The 21,990-nt window shown below is 45.3% G+C and overlaps 1 protein-coding gene across 1 annotated transcript in view; it reads right to left on the reverse strand.

Annotated features, from left to right (window-relative positions):
* Positions 1–21,990, reverse strand: part of notch2 (notch receptor 2) — a 61,320-nt gene that overhangs the window by 16,130 nt on the left and 23,200 nt on the right. The window contains 14 exon segments of the mRNA XM_046300953.1: positions 45–158; positions 299–444; positions 713–905; positions 1,024–1,134; positions 1,890–2,123; positions 5,116–5,229; positions 5,328–5,441; positions 5,661–5,846; positions 5,996–6,151; positions 6,306–6,539; positions 6,703–6,825; positions 7,192–7,533; positions 7,980–8,245; positions 21,404–21,485. Of these exon segments, the coding sequence (XP_046156909.1) occupies positions 45–158; positions 299–444; positions 713–905; positions 1,024–1,134; positions 1,890–2,123; positions 5,116–5,229; positions 5,328–5,441; positions 5,661–5,846; positions 5,996–6,151; positions 6,306–6,539; positions 6,703–6,825; positions 7,192–7,533; positions 7,980–8,245; positions 21,404–21,485 (2,415 nt within the window).

Here is a 21,990-nt window from a genome sequence, read left to right on the forward strand (position 1 = left end):
GGAATATGTCCTGGGTAGTACCGTAGAGCGGATGGTATTGTTACCTGAGTACGGGGCGGCACACAGGCAGGTGTAGCTGTTGACTCCGTCCACACAGGTACCATGGTTCTCACACGGGCTTGATGCACACTCCTCTATGTTGACCTCGCAATTCACACCTGAGGGGAAAAGGAGGAAGGAAATGAGTGGGTTTTTAAATAAAACAGCGAACAGAATAACACTTTACTCTATTGAGGACTGCAGTTTAATGGGATCATCTGCATAATGAATAAAGGATTTAGAAAAGCCTGATTCAGACCTGTGAATCCGGGGCGACACTGGCAGGAGTATCCATTGAGTCTGTCCACACAGCTGCCACTGTGCTGGCAGGGGCTGGACTGGCACTCATCCTTCTCCTGGTCACAGTGCTGCCCCACCCAGCCAGACTCACACTCACAATGGTACCTACACACAGACCAAGGGAGGGAGTAAGGGTTTATGACAGACAGAGAGTAACCTAAAGTATGCATTTCTATCATATGAACTATGTGTTGGAGCCCAGGAAGATCAGCTGACGTCATGGTGTCAGCTAATGGGGCTACTAATACAATTCAACATTTTAATTCATATAACCTGAAATCATATATGTCGATGGGTAGGAAAAATGACTCAAGAAAGAGTGATAGGGAGCTAGAGTGACAGAGAGAAAGAGATAAGGTGAGGAGAGGCGTACCCGCTCTGCTGCTCTACACAGTCTCCGTGTACACAGGGCCGGGGGGCACAGTGGTCAGTGCCAGAGTGGCACAGGGGGCCGTGGGTGCCAGGGGGGCACTGGCAGATGAAGCCGTTCACCTTGTCTACACATGTGCCCCCACTCATACACGGGCTAGAATTACACTCATTGATGTCCACGTCACATTTTGCACCTGAGAGAAATAATTCAGAAATGACTTAATTAATTCACTGGAACAGTCAGGTATGTACTGTCATTAACATGGAGAAGCATCTGATTAGTTGAGAGGGGAAAGTGTGTGTGTTTATTACCTGTGTACCCTGGAGCACAGACACACTTGTACTCGTTGATCCCATCCTGGCACTCTCCATACTCACAGGGGTTACTGGCGCAGTCATCAACATTGATCTCACAGTTCACCCCTGAGAAGAAAACCAGAAGACAAACCATTTAGCTTTGAGTCAAATGTAAGAAAGTAAGGATGCATTTGGAAGCTTTTTGAATAGGCACTCCATTACATTGGCTGCAGTTCTAATGGCATCCACCAGGGGGAGCAGTGGACTAGCTGACCATGTTTAACAGGTGTGTTCCAAAGACAGTGAGCTAGCTGAGCGAGTGAAAGTATGCGTGACCTAAGCTGTCTCCTGCGTGTGTGTGTGTACAGTACCAGTGCACTGGCCTGCACAAATCCCCCAGGCCAGGGCAGCGTACTGGGCAGAGCAGAGCTGGGCCTACCCTTATGACTGATCCCCTCCTGTCTGGGTGCTCTAAGCTGAGAGCTCTGCTCTACCCTGCAGGAAGCCACTTCTACTCCACAGAATAGAGTAGAAGCTGCTGGTGTTTCAAGTTCACAGAGCACAGCACAGAGCTTTGGGGCTGACAGCACTGAGTGAGTAGCAGTTAAAGGGTCAGTTGGAGATACATAACAAACACCAATTAAGTCATGGTCTTCTACAGTTTCACAAACTAGAAATCAGTCATGGTCTAGAGTCTAGACCAAAGTTTCACAAATAGATTGCAGACAGAGATGCACCGTCCACACCGCACAGTGTATGTGAGTTTTTTTGTTTGCCCAAACATTCTGTTATTGCACTGGTTTCCTCTTTATTCCGAACGTTTTTGTAACCCAAAAACAAAGAAATACGAAAAATATTTCACATTCTTTCGCTGCGCTCACCTGAGGTGCCAGGCAGACAGTTGCACTGGTACTTGTTGACCAGGTCGATGCAGCGTCCGCGGTTCTGGCAGGGGAGGCTGTGGCACTCCATGACCTGGATGTTACATATGGAGCCGGTGTAGCCCGGGTCGCAGTCACAGGAGAAGGTGGCGATGCCATCACGACACACACCATGGTGGCAGGGCTCCGGGTCACAGTCATCTATGTTCTCTTTACACAGTGGCCCATAGAAGCCTGGGGAGAAAAACCACACATTGAGTAATGGTTAAATATTCCCTGTGTTAAAGCTTTAGTTTAGACATCATGGTTTTAACATGCAAGAAATGTATATACATTTACAGTTGAAGTCGGAAGTTCACATACACTTATTTTAGAGTCATTTAAACTCGTTTTTCAACCACTCCACAAATGTCTTGTTTAACAAACTATAGTTTTGGCAAGTCGGTTAGGACATCTACTTTGTGCATGACACAAGTCATTTTTCCAACAATTGTTTACAGACAGATTATTTCACTATATTTTTCAGTGGGTCAGACATTTACATACACTAAGTTGACTGCGCCTTTAAACAGCTTGGCTTTAGAAGATTCTTATAGGCTAATTGACATCATTTGAGTCAATTGGAGGTCCACCAGTGGATTACAGGGCCTACCTTCAAACTCAGTGCCTCTTTGCTTGACATCAAGTGAAAATCAAAAAGAAATCTTGTGGACCTCCACAAGTCTGGTTCATCCTTGGGAGTAATTTCCAAACGCCTGAAGGTACCATGCTCATCTGTACAAACAATAGTACGCAAGTATAAACACCATGGGACCACGCAGCCGTCCTACCGCTCAGGAAGGAGACGCATTCTGTCTCCTAGAGATGAACGTACTTTGATGCGAAAAGTGCAAATCAAATCCAGAACAACAGCAAAGGACCTTGTAAAGATCCTGGAGGAAACAGGTACAAAAGTATCTATATCCACAGTAAAACAAGTCCTATATCGACATAACCTGAAAGGTCACTCAGCAAGGAAGAAGCCACTGCACCAAAACCGCCACGGGGGTGGCAGCATCATGTTGTGGGGGTGCTTTGCTGCAGGAGGGACTGGTGCGCTTCACAAAATAGATGCATCATGAGGAAGGAAAATTATGTGGATATATTGAAGCAACATCTCAAGACATCAGTCAAGTTAAAGCTTGGTCGCAAATGGGTCTTCCAAATGGGCAAAGACCCCAAGCATACTTCCAAAGTTGTGGCAAAATGGCTTAAGGACAAAAAAGTCAAGGTATCGGAGTGGCCATCACAAAGCCCTGACCTCAATCCTATAGAAAATTGGTGGGCAGAACTGAAAAAGTGTGTGCAAGCAAGGAGGCCTACAAACCTGACTCAGTTACACCAACTCTGTCAGGAGGAATGGGCCAAAATTCACCCAACTTATTGTTGGAAGCTTGTGGAAGGCTACCCAAAACGTTTGACCCATGTTAAACAATTTAAAGGCAATGCTACCAAATACTAATTGAGTGTATGTAAACTTCTGACCCACTGGGAATGTGATGAAAGAAATAAAAGATGAAATAAATCACTCTCTACTATTATTGACATTTCACATTCTTAAAATAAAGTGGTGATCCTGACTTAAATGACCTAAGACTGGGAATTTTTACTAGGAATAAATGTCAGGAATTGTGAAAAACTGAGTTAAAATGTATTCGGCTAAGGTGTATGTAAACTTCCGACTTCAACTGTATATATATAGGTGTATATGGACACACACACACACACACACACACACACACACACACACACACACACACACACACACACACACACACACACACACACACACACACACACACACACACACACACACACACACACACACACACACACACACACACACACACACACACACACACACTACCAGTCAAAAGGTTGGACACGCCTACTCATTCAAGGGTTTTTCGACATTTTATTATTTCCAACATTGTAGAATAATAGTGAAGACATCAAAACTATGAAATAACTGTATTAACCAAAACAATAGTTATAAAATATATTTTGATTTGTTTATTTGAGATTCTTCTAAGTAGCCACCCTTTGCCTTGATGACAGCTTTGCACATTCTTGGCATTCTCTCAACCAGCTTCATGAGGTAGTCACCTGGAATACATTTCAATTAACAGATGTGTCTTGTTAAAAGTTCATTTGTGGAATTTCTTTCCTTCTTAATGCGTTTGAGCCATTCAGTTGTGTTCTGACAGGGTACGGGTGTCTCAACGTCAACAGTGAACAGGCGACTCCGGGATGCTGGCCTTCTAGGCAGAATTCCTCTGTCCAGTATGTGTGTTCTTTTGCCCACCTTAATCTTTTCTATTTATTGGCCAGTCTGAGATATGGCTTTTTCTTTGCAACTCTGCCTAGAAGTCCAGCATCCCGGAGTCGCCTCTTCACTGTTGACGTTGAGACTGGTGTTTTGCAGGTACTATTTAATGAAGCTGCCAGTTGAGAACTTGTGAGGCTTCTGTTTCTCAAACTAGACACTCTAATGTACTTGTCCTCCTGCTCAGTTGTGCACTGGGCCCTCCCAATCCTCTTTCTATTCTGGCTAGAGCCAGTTTGCGCTGTTCTGTGAAGGAAATGGTACACAGCGTTGTTCGAGATATTCAGTTTCTTGGCAATTTCTCGCATGGAATAGCCTTAATTTCTCAGAACAAGAATAGACTGACGAGTTTCAGAAGAAAGGTCTTTGTTTCTGGCCATTTTGAGCCTGTAATCGAACCCACAAATGCTGATGCTCCAGATACTCATCTAGTCTAAAGAAGGCCAGTTTTATTGCTTCTTTAAATCAGGACAACAGTTTTCAGCTATGCTAACATAATTGCAAATGGGTTTTCCAATGATCAATTAGGCTTTTAAAATGATAAACTTGGATTAGTTAACACACCGTGCCATTGAAACACAGGAGTGATGGTTGCTGATAATGGGCCTCTGTATGCCTATGCAGATATTCCATTAAAAAAATCTGCCGTTTCCTGCTACAAAAGTAATTTACAACATTACCAATGTCTACACTGTATTTCTGAACAATTTGAGGTTATTTTAGTGGACAAAAAAGGTGCTTTTCTTTCAAAAACAAGGACATTTCTAAGTGACCCCAAACCTTTGAACATTAGTGTGTACACACACACACACACACACACACACGCACGCACGCACGCACGCACGCACGCGTGGTTAGTACCTTCAGCACATTCACACTCGTATCCGTTGGGTCGGTCGATACACTTGGCCCCGTTGAGGCAGGGCGTGCTGGAACACTCGTCAATGTCAATCTGACACATCTCCCCACTGAATCCTAAAGGCCAGGGATGGAATTCAGCATCAAATACTGTAGCTAGACACCTTCTGAAACACTATTGAGAAATTATTTTGATTAGAAAAAGGCAGACGAACCTAGAGGGCACTGGCAGACGTAGCGTTTGACTTGATCCAGACAGATCCCTTGGTTCAGACATGGAGAGCTGGCACACTCGTTGATGTCAATCTCACAGTGTGTTCCCTCAAATCCTGGAAACAGAGAGAGAATATTACACAACAGTATTGTGTGTGTGTGTGTGTGTGTGTGTGTGTGTGTGTGTGTGTGTGTGTGTGTGTGTGTGTGTGTGTGTGTGTGTGTGTGTGTGTGTGTGTGTGTGTGTGTGTGTGTGTGTGTGTGTGTGTGTGTGTGTGTGTGTGTGTGTGTGTGTGTGTGAGAAGGAGAGATAGGGAATCACTGATCACACTTACCTTCCATACAGATGCAGCTGTAGTCTCCTATGCGGTCCAGACAGGTGCCGTCGTTCTGGCAGGGGCTGGAGACACACTCATTGATGTCTGTCTCACAGCGCGGCCCACCATAACCTCTTGCACAGTTACATGTGAACGAGCCATCCGTGTTCACACACAATCCCCCATGCTCACAGGGGTTTGGACCTGAGGGGAAGCCTGAGAGGTTAGTTAAACAGAACTATAAAGGAGTACAGAAAGTATCAAACAGAGAGGAAGGATACTTCTTACAGAATAGTCTGTATAGTCTATTCACAAAACACTTTGGGCATCATGTGCTTTGATCTGTCCCTCACCAATGATGCACTCGTTGATGTCGTCATTGCAGGTGCTTCCCTTGTAGCCTGGGGCACAGTTGCAGTTGAACATGCCGTTGATAGGGTTGGTGTCGCACTGTGCCCCGTCCCTGCACGGGCTACTGATGCAGGCATCGTTCACGTGGCACAGCAAACCTGGCAGGGAATATTCAACAGTCACTTGGCCTGTGTTTTCTGTGCTTATAGATTCCCCTTGGGGATTAATTCACTACATTTCTACTTATCCATTGATCAGTCTATAGGAGAAAGCTGTATATGTCTACGCAGCAGACAGGCTGTATGTCCACACCTGTCTTTCCGTAGGGGCAGACACAGAGGAAGGATGCCACACGGTCGATACAGGTGGAGCCCTTGGTGCAGGCAGCCGTAGCACAGTCATCTATGTTCTCAGAGCAGTCCAGGCCACTCCAGCCGTTGACACACACACAGGTGTAGCTGCCCTGGATGTTGCTGCAGGTCCCTCCGTTCTGACACGTGTTGGGCTGCAGGCGACACTCATCCACATCCTCTGTACAGGACTGACCTGTAGGGGGTTGGGGGAAGAGAGTTGGATACGTGAGACAAGAGTAGAAAAAAGTCCCCCATTTAGACACAGAGAGAAACCACAGACAGACACAGAAACACAGACACTGAACAAAGAAAAAAAGACAGACAGAAAAAAATCATAGACTATTCTTTATACTTACCAGTCCATTCCGGGGGACATTTGCAATTGTAGGTATTGACGCCATCCATGCAGGTCCCTCCATTTCGGCAGTGATGGTCGGGGCAGTCGTCAATGTTGTTGTCACAGTTAGTCCCATTGAAACCTTCCATGAGAGTGTCAAAAATAGGAATGATACTTATTATTTCACTGCTATCAAACCTTGCTGGCAACCTCTGTCATATCATGTATCAGTTATCATAGTGATAACAAGTTATAATGTAAAAAGATAACATGGGCTATGGTTGACAGTGCTTGATTGTTTTGCCCATAGCTCTGCTGGGTACAGTAGGGTTTCAATACATGGTGAATAGTGTTGCAGCGCCAGCAGGATTCTAGTGCTTGCACCTCAAACATTGATTGCAACAATATGCTGCATGCATACAGGCCTCATGAAGCCTTTCTCTAGTTCTTTTCTCTCGTTCTTTCTTTCTTTCTTTCTTTCTTTCTTCCTTCCCTCGCTCTCTCTCACCTGGCAGGCAGTGGCACCAGTAGCTGGTCTCAGAAGTCTGGCGACACGTGCCCCCATTGAGGCAGGGCGAGGGGGCGCAGGGGATGTAGGGGGTCTCACAGTGGCGGCCGGTGAACCCGGGGGCACAGTTACACCTGTAGGAGCCGGGGGTGTTGACACACGCCCCTTGGTTCTGACACACCGGGGCGGAGGCAGCACACTCATCAGTGTCGTTGAGGCAGCGAGGACCCCAGTAGCCTGGAGGACAGGTACAGCTGAACTTGCTCCCGGACAGAGAGCTGCAGGTGCCTCCGTTAGCACAGGGTACTGGTAGACAGGTGTCCACATGCTCACATCGTATGCCTGGATGCACAGGGAGAGAGAGAGAGAGAGAGAGAGAGAGAGAGAGAGAGAGAGAGAGAGAGAGAGAGAGAGAGAGAGAGAGAGGAGAGAGAGAGAGAGAGAGAGAGAGAGAGAGAGAGAGAGAGAGAGAGAGAGAGAGAGAGAGAGAGAGAGAGAGAGAGAGAGAGAGAGAGAGAGAGAGAGATGAGTGGGCTTATATAAGGTTATAAAACAGAAAAATAGAGGAAACAGAGCCTCATGTCCTTGTAACCTTGGTTACTTATCATGACCACAACATACTAGTACAGAGTTATGATCAATGCAAAGGCCAAGAACTGTCCTGAACCCGTGTACCAAACATATGACTACTAGTGGAAATAATGTATTGGGGTTTGGACTAGTGAACTGCATAGCACTTGTCAGGAATGGACTGTACAGCAGTACTTTTGAATCAGAGAGGAGCTGACCTGTCCATCCGTGAGCACACTGGCACTTGTACTTGTCGAGGGAGAGCAAGGTGCATACTCCTCTGTTGGCACAAGGGTTGTTGGGATAGCAGGTGGAGTTCTGGGGGGTTTGACAGTGCTGCCCGGTGTAGCCCAGGGGACAGGAGCAGGTGGGGCTGCCCGGGATGCCCGACACAGCCACTGAGCAGTTCCCTCCATTCAGACAGTAACCAGGATGACACGGGTCTTTGTGATGGCAGTACTCGCCCAGGAAGCCTGCGGCACACCTGTAGACAGAGGACAATAGGTGTTTTCTCAGCTAGCTACTACATTAAAGACAGCATATTATCAGCTATAGAAACCTACACAACAAACACTATACATCAAAGAGGAAGAAAAGCAGTAATAGTGGACAGTACATGTCATAGTGTGAGAATCTTATGTTGGAGAGGGTATATGTGATTCATACAGGGAAAATACTATTTGGCCTAGTCATGTACATTTTGCTGGAGCTAAGACATTTGAAAAGAACTGAGCGGGGGAAAGGTTGACAGCAAGGTCAAGTTTTTGAAATATCAAAAAGCAGAAGGATGTGACGAGGTGGTTTTACATGGAAGTTACCCAAGTGGCAAAAACTAAAAACAAGAACAATCGTATGTGGAGTTGGACAAACAGTTGGAACCTGTGTGTGTGTGTGTGTGTGTGTGTGTGTGTGTGTGTGTGTGTGTGTGTGTGTGTGTGTGTGTGTGTGTGTGTGTGTGTGTGTGTGTGTGTGTGTGTGTGTGTGTGTGTGTGTGTGTGTGTGTGTGTGTGTGTGTTAGGTCACAAGACATAGAGAATACATTTCTCTTTTCTTCTCTCTCTGTAAAGTGATTTAACCACATGACGAACAGCACAGAGGGAATTACAATATTGCACAAGAGGAAAAATGAAAACCTGCACTCCACCCGTTCTATCCCCTACCCCTGTCCCACCACCCCCTACTTTCACTTTCCGCTTCTCTCGGTCTGACATTTCCCTCTCAGTTTGTCTCTTTCTATTTGGCAGTGTAATTTGTACTGTAGTCAGCTAGACGTGTGTATTTAGGTCTCGTATTTTGTCTTGGTTGTGTCTGTATTTTCTTAAGCTCTATCTGCAGGTTGTGGTCAGAGACTGATGTTGAAGCATCACCAGTGGTCAGTCACTCTGAGAGACACTGTCTCAGGGGCCTTTTGCTCCTCAGTGCTGTTGAGTGTGTGTGTGTGTGTGTGTGTGTGTGTGTGTGTGTGTGTGTGTGTGTGTGTGTGTGTGTGTGTGTGTGTGTGTGTGTGTGTGTGTGTGTGTGTGTGTGTGTGTGTGTGTGTGTGTGTGTGTGTGTGTGTGTGTGTTTGGCACACTGCCGACATATTGTGGAGAGACTCTCAGCCATAGAGTGAACTGCTGCCTCACAGATACAGGCCACCACACCTATCTCCCTGAGGAGGCTCAGGTAACAGACGACAGGAACACAAACACAGCCCTTTCCACATCTCACTCCCCCATACTAGATGTCGACCAATTAATCTGAGTGGCAGATTTTCTTATTTTACACCTTTATTTAATCTTTATTTAACTCTGCAAGTCGGTTAAGAATACATTCTTATTTTCAATGACGGCCTAGGAACGGTGGGTTAACTGCCTCGTTCAGGGGCAGAACGACAGATTTTCACCGTGTCAGCTCGGGGGGATCCAATCTTGCAACCTTACAGTTAACTATTCCAATGCAATAACGACCTGCCTCTTGTTGCACTCCACAAGGAGACTGCCTGTAACGTGAATGCAGTAAGACAAGGTCAATTGCTAGCTAGCATTAAACGTATCTTATAAAAAACAATCAATCAATCATAATCACTAGTTAACTATACATGGTTGATGATATTACTAGATATTATCTAGCGTGTCCTGCGTTGCGTACAATCTGACTCAGCATACACGTATCTGACTGAGCGGTGTTAGGCAGAAGCAGACACGTAAACATTCATTCAAACAGCACTTCCGTTTTGCCAGTGCTCTTCGTTGTCAAGCATTGTGCTGTTCATGACTTCAAGCATATTAACTCCCGAGATGAGGCTGGTGTAACTGAAGTGAAATGGCTCGCGCTAATAGCGTTTCAAACGTCAGTCGCTCTCTCTGAGCCTTGGAGTGGTTGTTCCCCCTTGCTCTGCATGGGTAACGCTGCTTCGAGGGTGGCTGTTGTCGTTGTGTTCCTGGTTCAAGCCCAGGGAGGAGCGAGGAGAGGGACAGAAGCTATACTGTTACACTGGCAATACCAAAGTGCCTATAAGAACATCCAATAGTCAAAGGTTAATGAAATACAAATGGTATAGAGGGAAATAGTCCTATAATTCCTATAATAACTACAACCTAAAACTTCTTACCTGGGAATATTGAAGACTCATGTTAAAATGAACCACCAGCTTTCATATGTTCACATGTTCTGAGCAAGGAACTTAAACGTTAGCTTCCTTACATGGCAAATATTGCACTTTTACTTTCTTCTCCAACACTGTTTTTGCATTATTTAAACCAAATTGAACATGTTTCATTATTTATTTGAAGCTAAATTGATTTTATTGATGTATTATATTAAGTTAAAATAAGTGTTCATTCAGTATTGTTGTAATTGTCATTATTACAAATAAAAAAGGAAAAAATTGGCCGGTTAATTGGTATCGGCCTTTTTGGTCCTCCAATAATCGGTATCGGCGTTGAAAAATCATAATCGGTCGACCTCTACCCCATACACACCGTTTTTAAAACTGGTCATATTTTTTCCCCCCGCAGATAATTGACAGACAAACATGCAGGACCACAGTAAATGAGCATAATTTGAATCTTTTGAAATGGAGATGGGAATCTTTTTTAAATGGAGTCTCACACGTACTATATTTATTCTGCACTAAATGCAGCTTGAAAATATTAGGTTGAGAGAGCATGGGAAACTCCGGCTGTCATGATTAATGACAGAGAGAAGCCCAGAATAGATCAATAGAAAGTGTGTAAGTGTTGTCTTCACCCAAGTATTCATCACACAGTCCGAGGGTTCACACACCTGTTTTAACACACTTGTTGTTTCACACACACAACCTCTAGAAAGACAAGGAAAACAGATCTTCAAAGAGCTGTGACACAGACTTCTTCACCTCACCTCTCTCCGATTGGACATGCTCCCCAGGCATAGCTACTTCCCCAGAACTCCTCCCCATCCCTCCATCTTGTCTCCTCCCTGTCTCAGCACTTCTATCCAGTTACACTATCCACACCATCGACAGGCTGTACTAAGAGGTATCGCAACAATACTAATGCCCTGGGAATGTGCACTCCCCTCTACTCCATGACAACCTCTCAACCCTCTGAAAGAATGATGACACGGCCCCTGCTCCCCTGACATAGATCACATTAGCAGCCTGTCAAACAAAGCCGACCATGTCCACGTTAGTATTCGTTTTATGTTTCAGCAGTAAGACCTATACTGTATGATTAAAGGGAACAATATGTTGTACTGTGTAGATGGCTATAAACTAGTGTGCACTTATTTGAAAAATCTGTCTGAAATTCAACAGTGTTGAAAGAAAAGATGACATAAATTTGATTGAATTAAATTGGGATTATCAAACCGGTGTTGACAAAATGAAATGTCACAGCGTCAGCGATACATAGGTTGTCCTTCAGGTTTTTGTGCTCTATTCAATATACACTGAACAAAAATATAAACACAACGTGTCAAGTGTTGATCCCATGTTTCATGAGTGAAAGTAAAAGATACCAGAAATGTTCCATACACACAAAAAGCTTATTTCAATAAAATGATGTGCACAAATGTGTTTACATCCCTGTTACTGAGCATTTCTCCTTTGCCAAGATAATCCATCTATCTGACAGGTGTGGCATATCAAGAAGTTGAGTAAGCAGAATGATCATTGCACAGGTGCACCTTATGCTGGGGACAATAAAAGGCTACTCTAAAATGTGGAGTTGTGTCACACAACACAATCCCACAGATGTCTCAAGTTTTGAGGAAGTATGCAACTGACATGCTGACTGCAGGAATGTCGACCAGAGCTGTTGCCAGATAATTTAATATTCCTTTCTCTACCATAAGCCGCCTACAACATAGTTGTAGAGAATTTGTAAAAATGTCCAACCGGCCTAACAACCGCAGACCACATGTATGCCGTTGTTGCTGATGATTTGCTGATGTCAATATTGTGAACAGAGTTCCCCATGGTGGCGGTGGGTTATGGTATGGGCAGGCCTAAGCTACGGACAACGAACAAAATTGCATTTTATCAATGGCAATTTGAATGCACAGATACCATGACGAGATCCTGAGGCCCATTGTCGTACCATGCCATCACCGGCATGATAATGCACAGCCCCATGTTGCAAGGATCTGTACGCAGTTCTTCCATGGCCAGCATACTCACCAAACGTGTCCCCAATTGAGCATGTTTGGGATGCTCTAGATTGATGTGTAAGACAGCGTGTTCCAGTTCCCGCCAATATCCAGCAACTTCACACAGCCATTGACGAGGAGTGGGACAACATTTTACAGGCCACAATCAACAGCCTGATCAACTCTATGTGAAGGAGATGTGTCGCGCTGCATGAGGCAAATGGTGGTCACACCAGATTTTATTTCAATTGAAGGATTTCCTTATATCAACTGTAACTCTCTTTGAAATTGTTGCATGCTGCACTTCAGTATAATATTGCCCCTAACCAAATCAGTACCTACCCCTTGCCACAGAAGAACAAGGCTGTGCATGACACACATCATTACTATTAGGGGAGAGGACCTAAAATGACTTACACTGAGTGTACAAAACATTAGGAACACCTGCTCTTTCCATGACAATGACTGACCAGGTGAATCCAGGTGAAAGCCATGATACCTTATTGATGTCACCTTTTAAATACACTTCAATCAGTGTAGATGAAGGGGGAGACAGGTTAAATAAGGGGTTTTAAGCCTTAAGTCAATTGAGACATGGATTGTGTGTGTGCCATTCAGAGGGTAAATGGGCAAGACAAAATACTTAAGTGCCTTTGAACGGGTTAAGGTAATATGTGACAGGCACACAGTTGAGTGTATCAAGAACTGCAACACTGCTGGGTTTTTCCACACTCAACCGTTTCCATCAAGAATTGTCCACCACCCAAAGGACATCCAATCAACTTGACACAACTGTGGGAAGCATTAGAGTCAACAACGGCCAGCATCCCTGTGGAACGCTTTCAACCTTGTAGAGTTCATGCCCGTAAAATTGAGGCTGTTCTGAGGGCAAAAGGGATGCGACTCAATAGGAAGGTGTTTCTTAATTTTTGATATACTCAGTGTATATAATACAACAAAACATGTTGGCCTGTGGAGTCAGTTCACTGAAATGTTGAACAAATACATTTTTTTGAACTCAAACAAAAAAAAAAAATTGTATAAATCATGCACAAAGCCCTTCAGTCAAATACGGTCCAGACTGCTCCTCACCACATAGCTAGACTGTAGTCAGCTCTACTTTCAGGAATAACCCAGAGTTTCTGCAGCCAAACTCATCTATAGGATTCTTTGTTAACCTCAATGTGGGATTTTTCATTCCCTCCCTGTTTCCTTCTCTCAGTTCAGTTCCCTGCAGCTTTCCTCTCTCTTCTCGTGGTGTCAGGTTTCTACAGCTGGTTCACATTAGAGGCCCCCGTCCAGTCCCTGCACCCCCTCTCCCTCTACCTCTGGCTCTCCGATGGCTGACCTCTCCCGGCCCTGTCCACTGGGGCGTGGGTGAGGGCTGAGGGGAGGATTTCGCCTCTCTAACTCTCATTTATCCCCGCCCGCTCACTAATGCCTAATAGCTCTGTCATGCCCTCCTCCTCTCTTCTCTCCCTCTGGCCATCACACACTGACTGGGCTGCACAAACAGAGTTCCTGTTCACACTCGACTCATTAGCTTTGGCTGGTTGGACTGGAGCGTAGGTGGACTCTCTGGTGCACGTATGTAGTATATATTCTACAGTAGAGAGTAACAATTCAAAACCAAAAATGATGGTGTAGGTTGAAAATATTGGGAGATGTGTGCCTCTTTTTAGAAGATCTAGGCCAGGGGTGTCAAACTCATTTTTCCCCGGGGGCCACATTTGGTATTCAATGAGGTCTGGAGGTCCACACGGAAAATGTGCTATATTTCCTAGCTGTAAAAATTGAATCACAGAATCATCCTTGTGGGACTGTGTGATCTAGGCTATAGGACACTCCATGGGCATAATAGAAAATGTATTGCTTTTCTTGGCTTCTTTACAATAAAACTCTCCCATTCCTTTTTGCTCACTGCATTCTATGCTCTTTACTCAGAAAACATGTCAGAGTGGTATTTTTGGAAGCAAACACTTGGTCTCGTTCAGCTTTAACCTATTTTCATAAAGAGAAGAAAGAAAGGCTGCAAAAACAACATGACTGATAGGGGGGGGAAGGGGGAGGGGTGCGAATGGAAAGTAATTAATAGAGAGAGAAAAAGGGTGGATTGCGGGGAGACGGGAGAGGGGAATGAAAGGCGGAAGAGAGGAGAGAAAAAGAGACTGTTGGAGGGTGGAGTCCAATGTTGGGCTGTGTGGTAAAATAGCAAACTGTATTTAAAAGCACACTCCAAAAGAATCGAGATCTGACAGACAGAAGGAGGAATCCATTTTGAGTCTGTATGCTCCATCAGCTTTCCTCTGTTGTGTGGTGTCATTTAGTTATTAAGGTCTAGGAGGCCTACATATTTCATTGAGGTCATACAACCACTGGGCCTTTGAAACGGCTCTCATTTTAAACTTCACATGGTTAGCTCAGCTTAACTGTACTGGCTTCAGAGATGGGACATTAGACCACAGTGGGATGGCTTCAGAGTGGCTTCACCTCTTCATTATTGTCATTATCACCACAGATCTTTGTCACAGAGTTCCACTTGTCACTGCAGTGTCTTGTGGGTTTAGAATCTGGTTGTTCTATTCCCAACTATTCTGTAAGTCTTCCTCCCATTGAGGGTGAGAGTGGGTGTGGACTTGTGGGAGGTGGGGGTGCATGTGTGTGCGTGTGGCAGGAACAAACACACACCCTCAAAAGGGACAGTCCCTCTTGGCTAGCGGGTCATGTTGACAAGAGTTGATAATGATGAATGGTCTCATCTCCACCCCGTCCTGAACCTTCCCATAGACCATACACACAGCCCCCAGTCATACCTCTCCCTAACATCCACCAACACCCCCGCCGGCAGACCTCTTCCTAGCCCTCTGTGCCAGCCACACTTCAGCTCTTTCCCTGCTTGACTGTCCCAGTGCCAGGCCAGCCACTCCCTAGTCTCAAGGTGCCCTTGGGCCTGGCTTTAGCCTCTTATCTGTGTGGTTCCACACTATCAATGCATCTAGTTGAGCTGTGGTGGTAAGAGGACTGTGATGACTCGAGAGTATGAAGAGAAAAATCAACGCCTTGGGTTTGTTTCTTCAAAATCACAGGGTTTTATTGACTTAGGTTTTGGTCATGTGTTTGCCTGGCCACTCAGTGTGTGTGTGTGTTATCAGCTACTGCGGCTGTGTGCTTGCTAGTCTGCTGGAGTGGAGTAGAGGTATGGAGTAGAGTGCAGTGAAAGGAGTGAGGAAGTGAATGAGCTACAGCAGTGCTCCGCCACTCTGCTCTCCCTCCTTACTGCTAGAGTTTCTGGTTCTCTCCTGTTTCACCTGAGGCTGTGTGATGCTCCATTGGGATAGGAAATCACATCATGGCTCTCTACAGGGAAAGGACTGACAGACATGTAGAAAGGGGGTAATGTCAAGTCAGTGGGACAAAGACAAGGGATAACAGAGTGATTGAGGGACTGAGACAGAGATACAAAAAGTAGGGTGGAGGGGTTAAATGAAAAGAAAGGGAGGAGATGGTGGGAACAATGAAAAGGGAGATAAATTGAGGGAGAGAGAGAGCAAAGGATTAAGAAGCCAGGCAAGTTGTGTCCAGAGGCATCTAGCCCGGCAGACTGAGAGATGACTGACGGACAGAGTGATGAGTGAGGGGCAGTGACAGGGTAATTTCTCTCTCCCCTCCTCCCCACCGCTCATCAGCGACGAGTCTGCTCTGAGATACTCTCCTCAAATTACTGCTAAAGAGACATCCTCCTTTCTTTACTCTCTCTTTCTTCCTCCCTCTGCCCCAAGGCAAATTCTACTTGTCAGGTCAAACAAACTACACACTAAATTCTCTAGCCAGAAAAGAAAGGGAGACCAAGAGAGTGAGAGGAGAAATAATCCGTTTGCACCATGGCACTGCAGTAGACAAAGGGATTTTGTTCAGCAAAGAAAAAAACATTTGGATGCCATCACTCGCCCTAGGGTTGCTGTGCTCAGGTTCTAGGCTCTAGTATCTTGTGAATGTTCCTAAAAACAGGAACATCATCCAACGGCCATTCTTTTTGGGTCTTATTGGTCTAGCGTAGCTTATGTTTTCTAAATGTTAAGATCAACACTGTGCTGTGACATATAGGTACACTTGGGCCCAGGCTCAACGGACAGGCGGCACAAAACACACAGCGGTGACACACGCCTCTTTCACACACCCTGGCTGAAGGTTTGTAGTCCCACCGGTCCAACAGCTGAAACACACCCTGCTCTGCCAACCAGCCAGCCAGCCTCTCCCTCCCTCCCTCCCAGCCAGCCAGCCAGCCAGCCAGCCAGCCAGCCAGCCAGCCAGCCAGCCAGCCTCTCCCTCCCTCCCTCCCTCCCTCCCTCCCAGCCAGCCAGCCAGCCAGCCAGCCAGCCTCTATCTCCCAGACTGCCAGCCAGCCCCTCCCTCCCAGACTCTGCTCTGCCAGCCAGCCAACCAGCCTCTCCCTCCCAGACTCTGCTCTGCCAGCCAGCCAACCAGCCTCTCCCTCCCAGACTCATCTCTCTCATACGTTCCCAGTAAGCAAAAAGATAGAGAGAGAGGAATGCTTGGGTGTCACCTCAATGAAAAAGCATTACTAAGCGTCAGCTGAATGTACCCCTATCTCCTTATCTGTATCCTCCTGTTCCCTCCTCTGTATCCTCCTGTTCCCTTCTCTGAATCCTCCTGTTCCCTTCTCTGTATCCTCCTGTTCCCTTCTCTGTATCCTCCTGTTCCCTTCTCTGAATCCTCCTGTTCCCTTCTCTGTATCCTCCTGTTCCCTTCTCTGTATCCTCCTGTTCCCTTCTCTGAATCCTCCTGTTCCCTTCTCTGAATCCTCCTGTTCCCTTCTCTGTATCCTCCTGTTCCCTTCTCTGTATCCTGTTCCCTTCTCTGTATCCTCCTGTTCCCTTCTCTGTATCCTCCTGTTCCCTTCTCTATATCCTCCTGTTCCCTCCTCTGTATCCTCCTGTTCCCTTCTCTGTATCCTCCTGTTCCCTTCTCTGTATCGTCCTGTTCCCTTCTCTATATCCTCCTGTTCCCTTCTCTGTATCCTCCTGTTCCCTTCTCTATATCCTCCTGTTCCCTCCTCTGTATCCTCCTGTTCCCTTCTCTGTATCCTCCTGTTCCCTTCTCTTCTCTGAATCATCCTGTTCCCTTCTCTGTATCCTCCTGTTCCCTTCTCTGTATCCTCCTGTTCCCTTCTCTGTATCCTCCTGTTCTCTTCTCTGTATCCTCCTGTTCCCTCCTCTGTATCCTCCTGTTCCCTTCTCTGTATCCTCCTGTTCCCTGCTCTGTATCCTCCTGTTCCTTTCTCTGAATCCTCCTGTTCCCTTCTCTGAATCCTCCTGTTCCCTTCTCTGAATCCTCCTGTTCCCTTCTCTGTATCCTCCTGTTCCCTTTCTGTATCCTCCTGTTCCCTTCTCTATATCCTCCTGTTCCCTCCTCTGTATCCTCCTGTTCTCTTCTCTGTATCTTCCTGTTCCCTTCTCTGAATCCTCCTGTTCCCTTCTCTATATCCTCCTGTTCCCTCCTCTGAATCCTCCTGTTCCCTTCTCTGTATCATCCTGTTCCCTTCTCTGAATCCTCCTGTTCCCTTCTCTGAATCCTCCTGTTCCCTTCTCTGAATCCGCCTGTTCCCTTCTCTGAATCCTGCTGTTCCTATCTCTGAAACGGGCAGCCATCAATCCGTCTTCAAGCACATTTCAGCCTGCCTTCCTCGTCCCCTGCCAATGTCCGGTCTTGTCCAAAAGACAGCATGTCAACACAACAGTAGTCATCATAATTATCCCTCTCACCCCTGGGCTGCTCAACAGTCCATAATTACACATGTCTTGAGGGGGAATGGAAGTTCGCTGTTTATTTTTCACTGCTTGCCTTTTAATATGTTGGAAGTCTAATAAATACATAATGGGATTTTCACACAATGACTCTTTTGAGGTCGGCCGGCGGGAAGGAGCCGTGACTGTGTGACGACGGCACATAGACTGATTGGTTAATCAGTCTAACAGTTGCCCTGCTCTCGGTCACCTGACTGGCCTTGGACTGAAAGACTCCTCTCTTCAGGAGGCGCAGCCCGCTGCCAGGCCCCTCAGCCTTCACATACTCAACTCTGCTGCTACCGTTATCATCATAGACATTCAATATGGGACAAAGGAGTACATTTATATTTTTAGATAATAGAGAAGAGGGACAAACTCGAATGTTGAAACTTCCCTCTGGGGCAGTCAATGCCAGTTACTCAATAGTCACCCTTAAAACCAGTGTGTTTGACTCAAGTTCAGTGTTATTTTCCTTCGGCTCCCTTATCCTCCTAGTCGTTCTCATTACAACCACTGATGGTAAAAAGCTACCACGGTCAGTGTTGTGTTCTAGACCAGGAGAAGACACACAATGGACTCCCTACACCTGTAGAGTAACATACACTATATATACAGAAGTATGTGGACACCAGTTCAAATGAGTGGATTTGGCTATTTCAGCCAGACCCTTTGTTGACACGTGTATAAAATCGAGCACACAGCCATAGACAAACATCGAAAGTAGAATGGCTTTCAACGTGGCATTGTCATAGAATGCCACCTTTCCAAAAAGTCAGTTGGTCAGATGTCTGCCCTGCTAGAGCTGTCCCGGTCAACTGTAACTACTGTTAATGTGAAGTGGAAATGTCTAGGAGCAACAATGGCTCAGCCGCAACGTGGTAGGCCACACATGCTCACAGTAAGAGACCGGCGAGTACTGAAGTGTGTAGCTCGTAAAAATCATCTGTCCTCGGTTGCAACACTCACTACCGAGTTCGAAACTGCCGCTGGAAGCAACGTCAGCACAATAACTGTTCGCCGGGAGCTTCATGAAATGGATTTCAATGGCCGAGCAGCCGCATACACAAGCCTAAGATCACCACACGCAATGCCAAGCGTCGGCTGGAGTGGTGTAAAGCTCATCGCCATTGCTCTCTGGAGCAGTGGAAACGCATTCTCTGGAGTGATGAATCACGCTTCACAATTTGGCAGTCCGACGGACAAATCTGGGTTTGACAGATGCCAAAAGAACACAACCTGCCCCAATGCATAGCACCAACTGTAAAGTTTGGTGGCGGAGGAATAATGATCTGAGGGTGTTTTTCATGGATTTGGCTAGGCCCCTTAGTTCCAGTGAAGGGAAATCTTAGTGCTACAGCATACAATTACATTCTAGACAATTCTGTGATTCCAACTTTGTCATATCAGTTTGGGGGAAGGCCCTTTAATGTTTCAGCGTGACAATTCCCCTGTGCACAAAGCGAGGTCCATACAGAAATTGTTTGTCGAGATCGGTGTGGAAGAACTTGACTGTCCTGCCCAGAGATCTGACCTCAAGCCCATCGAAGTCCCCGCAGCAATGTTCCAACATCTAGTGGAAAGCCTTCCCAAAAGAGTGGAGGCTGTTACAGCAGCAAAGGGGGGGACCAACTCCGTATTAATGCCCATGATTTTGGAATGAGATGTTTGACGAGCAGGTATCCACATTCTTTTGGTCATGTAGTGTATTTGCAAACATTGATTATAGTCTAGATGTTTTCTATTTATTTTGAAAGCAGCAAATTTTTGGGAACAGAAACTGAGTGTGATTCACATACCATTAAATGAAACGTAATATAGGCTTATGACCCAGCTGTGTGATTCCATAATTGGTGATCAGATTGGGAGTATCTGTTCTTTCTCTGCTAAGGTCATAATTACAAGCAATTTCAAAGGAATTAGGTTTAGGACTATGTCACGACAAACCTAAATAACTACAGACCTTTACAGAACAAGGGAATTCCATGGTAACAGAGTGACACAGACCAAGATTTTTCACTGTAAAATGTATGTCAAATAAAAAACAATGATTGCAAAGTTAAAGTTGTATGGTTTGTTTATGCAAAAGGTCTACTTAACAATTTCCAATGAAAATTAGGTAGCACTGTACTTGACATCCAGCCACCTAACACATTATGACACAGTCAATACCATGTCTTTATGTCATAACAGCTGACATAACCTGTCATAATATGGTCATAAGACCGTCACAACATATATTTAGACCTGCATTATTTTATGGAAGGTTATGACACCTACATTAGTGTCAAATCTCACAAAACCTACCACACAAGGCAAAACATTCCATTACACCATAACCTACTTGTCAACAGTATGTTTATGTTATATACAATTTTCTGAAATGTACCATGTTAAATAACCATTGTAATTGCGCACACATTGATGTCAGACATGCACCTACCCTAATGCATATTTCAGGAGCAGGACAAGACACCCTCTTTTTGACTGATGATTGACATAAGGACATGTACGTGATAGGCCTAATCTGACTTATATGATTATGCTGGTCATAATGCTTATTGACAGTGTAATAAAGTGTATTTTCTTAGTCCAAGTAAAGTGACACAGGATGGTCATAATGATGGAGTTGGTGTCATACAAAGCCACGCAGTGAGTGATCATGGAGTACTGCAGAGGGCTGAGGACACACCCGTGGGGACCCCTGTGTTAAGAGAAGAACTTGAAGAACAGTGCAGATGCAAGGTTTGGTAACAGAATTACTGTTAGTGCTGTTGGTGCCGGTATTCTGTTATCAAACTTTGCATCTGCACTGTTCTTCAAGTAAATGTGTTTTTGTCAGATTTTATGTGGAAATTGTTTAACTTTGCAATCATTGGTTTCTGTTTCACATACATTTTAAAGTGAAAAGTCAGTCTCAGTGACACTCTGTTAATGTGGAATTCCCCTACATTAAAAAGCAATACCCTATCTGGATTTAGACAGTGAATGATAGAGTTACCAATGAATACAGTGGCAGAGTCGCTAATTTGGCAACAACAACTTGGGAGATCCCCCGAGATCTTTTTGGAGGTATAAGTATATGTTTTGGTGGTGCTCTCCGTGTTGGTATTAGTCAGTGCTCCCTGTGCCTGTGGAAAGATGGGGTTGGATTTATCCCCTGGGTTGGGTTAGTCCTGGAATCAACAATCAGCTGAGGTGTTCCTCCTCAGCCAAGCCAGTCTTACCTGCAGTACCCTGTCCCGTTGGTGAAGGTGGCACACGTAGCATTGTTCACACACGGCTTAACAGCATCCAGACACTGAAGAGCTGTAACAGACAGGAATACAACACATCAGTCAAGAATAGGGTTTAATGGTTGGAACTGGGTTACCAAAATTGACTGGGATTTTCCATCCAAACCCACTTCCCTTTCCCGGGATAAATAATTGCGAAAAAACTGTAAATTATAATACATTATTTCTATGAACAGCATGACGTGAAATGGAAATGATATGCAATCAATGTCTAAATCGGTCTTCATTCGGCATTCTCTACTCTCTGCATAATCAATAATCAACCTTCAGGGTGTGTGTGTGTGCGCACGTTGTTGTAGCTTACAGTATTTACTTACACAAAGTCGCCCTTAATTCAAAGTGCACACATTGTTTACGGTGAAACTGTACAAGCAACCTTTAGTTGCAGTTCACATGGTAACAAAGGTAGGCTGAAACAAATGGTAATTTTCACTAGACTGTAATAACCCTCGTAATATTTGACCAATCGGCCAACAGTGCTTCATAGGCCTGTTAAAACTAGGCAACATCAACAATGA

This window comes from Oncorhynchus gorbuscha, linkage group LG15 (assembly GCF_021184085.1).
Source record: "Oncorhynchus gorbuscha isolate QuinsamMale2020 ecotype Even-year linkage group LG15, OgorEven_v1.0, whole genome shotgun sequence".
In the NCBI taxonomy this organism is placed as follows: Eukaryota; Metazoa; Chordata; class Actinopteri; order Salmoniformes; family Salmonidae; genus Oncorhynchus; species Oncorhynchus gorbuscha.